We start from the raw sequence: 9,646 nt of genomic DNA, 5'->3' as shown, positions 1-9,646 counted from the left end.
TAGCGAAAGTCATCCCTGCCAAGGAGGGTTCGGTCACCAAAAGATCGAATCTAGCCCTTCATCGCCATCAAGCCAGGTGAGGCCACAAAGGGCTCGGGGGCTCCTGACAAGATCCTAACATATAGGTTCCCAAATGAAGAAGACCCCCTAACTAACCCCTTTAGGATGGCCTAGGGGCTTGGTGGCTATGCCCATCGAGCACGCTCCTATGACGTGGCCCCGCTAACTGCTCCTCTGATAGGGTCATGTCTGGGGCATGACACAAGAAGACAAAGCTTCCCAGCGAAGTGTGTACCTGTTTCCAAAAATGAGAAGTGAACTGTGAACCTCTATCAGACACAATCTTCTTTGGAACACCATGCAAACTCACTATCCTTTCCATGTATAGTTCTGCTAACTTTGGTCCTCTATAAGTGGTCTTGACAGGTAAGAAGTGAGCAACTTTAGTCAAACGATCCACAATCACCCATATTGAATCATAACCTTTCTGAGTACATGGTAACCCCACTATGAAGTCCATCCCAACTTCTTTCCACTTCCACTCAGGTATCTTCATAGGTTGCAACAATCCTATAGGTCGCTGATGCTCAGCTTTCACTCTTTGACAAGTATCACATATGGCAACATACTCAACTACATCTTTCTTCAGACCATACCACCAATACTTCTCTTTAAGATCCAGATACATCTTAGTACTGCCAGGATGGATAGAATAAGTTGAATAATGTGCTTCATGTAGAATTGCATCACGAATGGCTTTCACTTCAAGCACACAGATTCTTTTCCAAACCATAGGGTCCCATTCTAATCTATGCTGAAACCTAGAGCTTTCCCAAGCACTACATTACCTGCTATCTCCCTTAGTTTCTCATCCTCCAACTGACCCTTACATATCTCAAGCTCTAGTGTAGGTGTCACTTCTATCTCCATAGCATTATAAGCAATACCAAGGTTCAAGTGCTGAAGCTCTTCCCAAAACTCCTTTGGGACAGGTGCCATCTCAAGCTCATTGGCATACCTCTTCCTACTAAGTGCATCAGCCACAACATTCGCTTTACTAGGGTGATAGCGCACCTCTAGATCATAATCCTTGATCAGTTCCAACCAACGACGCTGTCTCAAATTTAGATCCGTCTGAGTGAATATGTACTTCAAACTCTTATGATCGGTAAAGATATTACTCTTATGCCCAATCAGATAGTGTCTCCAGATTTTTAAGGCATGAACCACAGCTGCTAACTCCAAATCATGAGTAGGATAATTCAACTCATGTTTCCTCAGCTATCTAGATGCATAAGCAACAACCCTACCCTCTTGCATAAGAACACATCCCAATCCTTGACGAGACACGTCACAATAGATAGAGAACTTTTTATTTAGATCAGGCAAAATCAGCACTGGAGCTGTTGTCAATCGCTTCTTTAATTCTTCAAAACTAGCTTGACACTTACTAGACCACTCAAACTTAGCATTCTTCTCTAACAGGGCTGTCATGGGTTTAGCAAGCTTGGAGAAACCTTCAATGAATCTTCGATAATAACCAGCTAAGCCAAGAAAACTACGGATCTCACTTACATCAGTAGGTGGCTTCCAATTCAGTACATCCTTCACCTTGCCTGGATCCACTGCTATACCAACATTAGAAACCACATGTCCAAGAAAAGAGACTTCTCTTAACCAGAATTCACACTTACTACGCTTAGCATACAACTTATGCTCTCTAAGCTTCTGCAGCACCAATCTCAGATGTTCAGCATGATCATTCTCAGTCTTAGAGAATACCAATATATCATCAATGAATACTACCACAAACTTATCCAGATACTCCATAAACACCTTATTCATCATATACATAAAGTAGGCAGGTGCATTGGTCAAACCAAACGACATAACTGTATACTCATATAACCCATACCTCGTAGTAAAAGCTGTTTTTGGTATATCAGTACTCCGAATCTTCAACTGATGATAACCTGAACGCAGATCAATTTTAGAAAACACACAAGCACCTCTCAACTGATCAAACAAGTCATTGATTCTAGGCAACAGGTACTTGTTCTTGATAGTTACCTCATTAAGAGATCGATAATCCACACACATACGTTGTGTTCCATCCTTCTTGTCAACAAAGATCACAGGCGCTCCCCAAGGTGATGCACTAGGACATATGAACCCTTTATCTGACAACTCTTTCAACTGTTTCTTAAGTTCCTCTAATTCGTTAACCCCCATTCTATATGGTCTCTTAGCTATAGGTGCAGTACCAGGTAATAATTCAATTATAAACTCAATGTCACGGTCTGGTGGCATACCTAGCAAATCATCGGGGAAGACATCTGGAAACTCCTCCACAACACGGTCCTGGGGATTAGCATCATCATCTAGTTGATTCATTGTAGCTGTTGGTGGTGGTTGCACTGTCACACCAACACTGATTCGATATCCCTTTGGTGTTGTCACTGCTACAACTCTCTCCTGACACTGAATCATAGCTCAGTGTTCTTTCATCCAATCCATACCTAGAATCACATCGATCCCAAAAGTTCTCAACACAATAGGACTAACTGTGAAGTCTACCCCCCTTAAGGTAAGACTTGCTGAAGGGCAACAATGTGCAGTAGGTATTGATCCCCCTGGTGAATTTACTAGCATTTGGGTCTTCATTGCAATTAAAGGTATGCTATGTGTTCTAACAAATGCTTGTGAAATAAAAGAATGCGAAGCTCTAGAGTCAAAAAGAACATTAGCAGGGATAGAGTTGATGTTGAACGTACCCATCATAACTTCTGGTGCTCCAACCATAGTCTCAGGCGCCGCATGGTTCACTCTTCCATTGTTGTACGCGGGCTTCTGGTTGCTATTCTGCTTCTGAGGTGTCTATTGATTCAGCTTCTGAGGGCAATGGTTAGCATAGTGTCCCACATCTCCACACCGGAAACACCTATTGGGAGTACTAGGTGCACTGCTCTTCATCGGGGTATCGTTGGGCATTCCCTGGCGTGGAGTCTGATTGCCCATTTGCTGCGGGGTACGCTGGTTCCAATTCTGCTGTTGGTTCTGAGAGCTTTGTGGAAACTGACCACGGTTCCACTGACTGACTGGACCTTGATACCTCTGCTGATTATTATAGCACGGGCGTGTGTTGCTTCCAGAGACATGTCCCTTCATATTTCTCGTCCTGTCCCTCTCCAATCGCATATTGTTAAGCACAATAGCGCGATTCACTAACTGCTAGAAATTAGCATATGTGTTACTAGCCAACTGCAACCTGAGATCATAGTAAATTCCCTTGAGGAAGAGACATTGCTTGTCTGCATCCTCTCTCACGTCATTAGGAGCATAGCGAGCCAACTGAGCAAACTTGTCATGATACTCACTAACAGACATAGAACCCATCCTAAGAGATCTGAATTCCTCCTGCTTGAGCTCTATCAAACCATCTAGGATATGGTGTGCCTTGAAATCCCTCACAAATTCTAGCCAAGTGATAGCAGGAGCATTGTTGGGACGAGCAGACTGATATGACTCCCACCAAGTCTGAGCTGCTCCCTGCAGCTGTCCCGATGCATACAACACCTTTTGTTGATCATCACACTGAGCAATGTTGAGTTGTTTCCCCACTGCGCGTAGCCAATCATCTGCATCCAAGGGGTCAGCAGCATGAGAGAAAACTGGAGGATGTCCTTGCATGAATTCCCTCCGCCCTTCTCTTGGTGGTGGAGGTGCTGGTGCTCCAATAGGTTGGTTCTGAAAGAACTGCACCACGGACTGCATGAACTGTCCTTGCATCGCCAACACCTCTGCTGCGGTCATGGGTGGTGGTGGGGGTGGTGGAGCACCTCTCCCACGTCCTCTACCTCTTCCATGGCTAGACATCTGTAATCCAACATGAAACATCACCAATATGTAAGAGATAAGCAATTCAGAAAATTTCTGGACGTGATGTAGAATCAGCAGGTCAGAAAAACTGTCATAACTCGAGTTCCAGACATCCAAATAAGATGATCTTTATATGGTTCGAAAGCTTAAGAAATTATCTACAACTTTCATTTAGACCACATTTTCTGATTCTGACGTTACATTAATTAAAAACAGACCACAACAGAAACTATCCTCAGATTCCAGACAGCACAAAAGTTCATATTGTGACAGTCATAACTCTCAGATACGAACAGATAAAAAAGGTGATTCTTGTGCCATTGGAAAGACACAGAAGTCTATATACTCCCAGTAAAATTTCATGACCATTGCTCGAACAGGTGAAAAGTTATAACCAAAACATCACTGACTGCTCCAGAAAACAGCAAGCAAAGAGACAGGATAGACCAACCCAAATTATTTATTATAGCACTTTTAACCTTAATATTTTAGCTAAGGAACTCATGGACATGCCCACAAAGTTCCAGCACTCATCACAAAGATCCAAATCACACATAAATCACAATAATAATCCAGCAAGCACACCAATAGTTCACAAACACTTAAAAGACTCGACTCGACTCACAATACTAAAAACGTGCCTATTACAATGGTTTCATAAACTTAAGGGGCGGCATTCTTCTTGGTGGAGGGCTCATCTAACTTCTCAAATAGCTTGGGATGGCCTAACTCGGCGTTAAGGCCATCGATCTCTTTCTGGTATTCTTTGATCATGTCTTGTGCCTTCTTCAGCTCTCCTTTTAACGCTCCCACCTTATTTGTAAGTTCACGGTTTAACTCAACGGTGGCCTCAAGAGTCTTCGATCCTTTTACCACGACCTCTATGGTCCAACTATTTTCCTTCAGAAGATAGCATGGGTAATACAAGAGTCTATCGTCCTTCTTATCATCAGAGAGTCGACCTCGGTAGTAGGCAAGTGCAATGGAAGCAACATCCTCCATGCTTCTTTCCGCGGTAGCTCGACTTACATGGTGGGTGACAACTACATCTATCTTGCGAGTATTTGGGGTCTTGATCAGCAACCAAGTATCCCAAGATGAACCAATCAGAGGATGACTGTGCTCCATAGTATGATACTCTAGAGTGGCTTGCAGGTCTGGATAATAGCACTCTAATATCATTGTCAGCAAGTCATGGTAGAAGGCATTGTCATCAGGCTTCTTGATGCTTAGCTTGTCAGTCCAACCTATACGTGGTAGTGGCTAGAGTACTTCATCTTCACCATCATTGGTCGAGTCAATGGCCTCCACACGTGCCGGGGATTGAGCTATCGGAGTTGGCGAAGAATGGACCTCTTCTCCAACCTCATTCTTCCAGTTCTTCCTCTGGACATCCTCTCTAGGCTCCATTGGCTCATACACAGCACGATGTGGTTGAAAGCATCCAACATACAAGCGGGCAGACTTGCGGTCACGTGTCATCTACAGAAGTTTCAAATTAATTAGAATAGAATCAATTGATTTTATAATAGAATAAGACAAAAGAAGCACAAAACTTAGCAAATAACAAGATTGAGGTGGAAAGCATGAAACAAGTGAAGCAAAGGAAACTAAAAATGATCACTCTAACTAGGCTTGCGTCCTACAGTCAACAGTGCTCTGATACCAATCTGTCACACCCAATTTTAAGAACAAAAGAGGATGTATAAAGTCTTATGTGCACCCCAGGAATGGTCGCACACATAAGTGGACAAATTATGAATTGTACCAACATAGTGTTTATTACATAGCGAATAAGTATTCAACACATAGTCTCAAACATAGATATAATAGCTGCTAAGATAACTCTCTTGCGGAAGCTCCAACAGGGACGTCAACTGGTGAACACCAATCCTAATACTCATCACGATAATCTTCAATCCAATCTTGATCTGTTACCCATCTAGGATGTTTCCAACATAAAAGATAAAGCAAGGCATAAGTACATGTCGTACTTAACAAGATAACTAAGGGTTCATGAGGCTCAAATAGCTGACACTGGTTTACTGCGGTTAGCATTTAAGTCATCATCAAGTTTAGCATTTATTAACATCAAGGTAGCAATAATCCCATAACACATGATCAATGAACATGAATAATCAATATCTTAAACAAACATAAGTGATCATCTTAACAAGTAAAAGTCATTATCCCTTAATGTAAGTGTTCCAAGGTCGCTCGTATCCGTGAGCACGGCTAGTATACCAGTTTGTTAACTCTGCGCAAAGGTGTACACTTTCACTGTGAGTCATGATTTCCAAATGTATGGGTTTGCAAGGTCCAAAACACCAGAAATCATATAGAGCTACCTAAGAGCTCGTCTACCCGGCCAGGGCCGTAGGGTCATCAGATATAGGAACCCCCTTCCAAAAATAAAGTAAAAGGCCGATTCCAAAGCTAGGCTCAACAGGACAGAGGCAGTCCTATACCCAACTTGCAGACCTCTAACTAGCTAGAAAATGGTTTCTCAAATAACTAGAGCCAGAGCCATATAGCCCTCACAGCTGTATGTTAATCCCAGATAATCAGTTACAAGACAAGTCCTTCTGTTGCTAAAAAGTCATCTTGTTTATGTTTATAGAATATTCATTAATCAAGTTTCAAGATCATGATTGTTGAACTAGCAATAGAACTACCCAATGCAAACCTCCCAGGGTAACAAGGTAATTGAGTATTCAAAATCTAGGAAATCCTACCATAGGTAGCAAGAAAGACACATGCATATGTATTTTAGTGAGCATCATGAATAGGACAACAAGGAAGGTCCTTAACTATACTTGCCTTGATCAAAGTTCTCCTGAAAGTCTTGCTGGTCTTGTTGGTCGTAGAAGTTCTCTTGATCACCAACGTAAACCTCACCGTCTGAACTCGATCAACATCACCAAGCAGCAACATACAATCATCCGAGCAATCATACACGAGGCAAACAAATAGATTTAATTAGAATAGTACACCAACAGAGACAAACAGTTTTGAAAAGTTCATAAAACTATTCTACATGTTGCTACGATCACACAGACGCGAAGATCACAAAAAACGGAGTTACAACGAGAAAGTTAGGATTAAAACAAGTTTCCCTATTAAAGAAATAGATTAAATCTAAACTTGAAATTTTAAGTTCAAAAACATGGTGACAAATTATATGAACAGATAGATCTCGAAAAGACGAATCTAACGCAAGTTGAACGGTCCAATTTGGAGTTAAAACGAAAAAGTTATGAGCAATTAAAGGTAGTGGCAAAACTGTAATTAGATGGAACTTGATTTTGAATCTGTTAAATGAAAAATACGTTTTCTAAAAGAGGAAATGTATTCTCTGGAATCCACTTTGGACTGCGGGTTCAACATCTAAAGAGCTTAGATCGGCCTCTGCTAGCCGTCCGATCAAGGATGACCGGCCGAGATTAGATCGGCGCGGGTGACGGTGGTAACAGTCGGAGAAGAAGGGCCACACGGCGGCGCCCCATGACCGGTGGCGAGGACCTCGCTGGCGTTGCCGGTTCGGGCGATTCCGGCCATCCCAAGACACAGGACCGGTACCAATCGAAAGAGGAGCTCACCCTGTAGTCACCCAAGAGGAAGATGGAGTCGGTGACGGGTCGTGGACGGCGAGTGGCTCGCGTTGGTGGACGGCGGCGGGCTGCACACACTAACAATGCAAAGTGAGCAGAATTGAGCCAAGTTAAGGATCTCGGGAGGTTTGCGAGGTCAAGGCGAACTGGTTCGCGAGCTTACAGGAGCAAAGGAGCGACGAGGCGGCGCAATTGACGTCAACAGCGGTTGGCTAGGGTTGCGGCTACCGCTGTGAGCTCGGGAAGCGAATGCGGAGATCGCTAGGGCAGGGAAAAAGGCGATGGGGACGTGCGCACGTGATTTATAGGGTGAAGGCACGGTGCGGACGCACCAGGACGCGAGGAAAAACGTGGCTCGGTCGGTGCCATGTCCGACCCGAGTCCGGTTCGAGGAGGAAGACACCGCTGACATGTGGGCTAGCTTCGTCAACAAGACAGAGAGAAAATAGGGCTGCTGCCGCTGTGGGCTGCCGAGAGCTGAAGCTGCGCGCGCGGGCTGGCCTCGCTGCTGGGCCTCGGCCATCCGACCCAGGAAGGAGAGAGGAGGAGCGGGCCTGCTCAGCATGATGAGCTAGGCTTGGCTACTTGCAGGGCCAAAAGCCAAGAGAGTGAGAGAGGTGAGGTTTTATCCTTTTCTTTTTATTTTCCAGAATTTTGAATCAACCTTTTCAAAAGGAATTTGAAACTCTTTTCAAAAGCTACAAAAACCAGTCAAACATAATAAAATATGCATTAGCATGTATGCAGCAACCTATTCCTAAGCTTAGGATAAATTTTAGTATCACAAAGTTATTTATATTACTATATTGACATGCTCACAAAATTGCACTAAAAATCAATTTCAGCTATTTTAAAATGATGCAAAATTTTGGGTGTTACAGGGCCACCCTACTAGGCCGGGCGACATCCTCATTGGGCCGGCCCGCCCATTATGGTGTCAGGTGGGCCTTCCCCTCTAGAGGTGGGTCTTGGGCTCCGTCTTGAGTCCACTTTCATAGGTGTCATGGGTAGAATAACTTGTTATCGACGGTTTGCTTATTTGGAGTGTATGACAGTAGTCCCAAGAGCTGTTTTCTTGATAAATCCTCCTGCAATCATGAAATCACCAAAGCTCGTGGAATTCATTAGTTTAAACCCCTATACCTATGTTTGGTGATGCAATTAAATATAAATGCAGCTTATGTTGATGGTTTATAATTGGTGTTAATGACCGTCAATAAGCTCCCCCAAGCTTAGCCTTTGCCAGTCCCTGAGCAATGCTAAACTCAGCAATGGATTAGGAGTTTATACAATGCTTTCACGCCTCAAAAGTACACATGCATTCAATCAAAAATTCTCCTCCAGATTAGAATAAACTGATTTGACTTTCAAACTTACCCATATTACCTTTAACCCTAGGCTTTTTAGCCTTTAATTGGGTCTTGAGCAATTGAAAGACAGAACGATCAAGTCAAGCACTATGTCTCAAGTTCTTTGTTCCACCATTGTTCTAGAGTTTTTGTATGTTTTCAAAATAAAACTCAGAGCTTCCTTTGTATGACACTCTCAAGTCTCTCAACATATGTGGTATTTGTGGATCCTCACCAAGGCAATAGTACTGTTATGCCTTTCTCTTCCAACATCAAAGGCTTTTGTGGAGCTCATAGGAGTGGAGATAGCATGAAAGAGCATACTTGCAATACATATATTGTAAAGTCAAACCTTGGATCCAAAGAGAGTTGAGTCATACAATTAAATCAAGATGTTCTTGTGTGTGGATGTATGGTGGATATATATGGTGGCTCATCCTAATTCTACTTTTGCTCCTTGAAAACATATCTCTCCTTTTTGAAACTTGGAAATAACTTTGCAAGAAAATATGGGCTATCTTATTCATCTCTTTGTTTTTTAGGTGGGCATCTGAGTACCCATTGTTTTAGATATCTCAGACACTTGTCCATTTTTTCCAATACTCTTCTTTTTTTCTCTTTTTTCTTCTTATGAATAATTTTTGCATAGCCCCATGCTTTTTTCTGCAACAAAACTTTTGAGAGATAGCAACAAGAACTTGGAGCATTTATTTTTTGGATATCCTATCAGGCATATTTTCAATGTTCACTCCAGTGTACGAGTAAATTATTTTTGGGTGGATCTAGATGGAATGGCATGTTTTTGTG

At 42.8% G+C, this 9,646-nt stretch overlaps 1 protein-coding gene across 1 annotated transcript; it reads right to left on the bottom strand.

Moving 5' to 3' along the window:
- Window positions 1-3,231: 3,231 nt before the first annotated feature.
- Window positions 3,232-3,813, bottom strand: LOC136488896 (uncharacterized). The gene has a single exon (XM_066485671.1). It carries the CDS (start codon window positions 3,811-3,813, stop codon window positions 3,232-3,234), a length of 582 nt encoding a protein of 193 aa, XP_066341768.1.
- Between the last annotated feature and the right edge of the window lie 5,833 nt (window positions 3,814-9,646).

The sequence above is a fragment of the Miscanthus floridulus genome, chromosome 10 (assembly GCF_019320115.1).
Source record: "Miscanthus floridulus cultivar M001 chromosome 10, ASM1932011v1, whole genome shotgun sequence".
NCBI classification, from domain to species: Eukaryota; Viridiplantae; Streptophyta; class Magnoliopsida; order Poales; family Poaceae; genus Miscanthus; species Miscanthus floridulus.
This window is presented reverse-complemented; position numbering and strand designations above follow the sequence as displayed.

Coding starts and splice junctions, on each gene's coding strand:
- LOC136488896 (XM_066485671.1), bottom strand. CDS start 3,813: ATGACCGCAGCAGAGGTGTTGGCGATGCAAGGACAGTTCATGCAGTCC.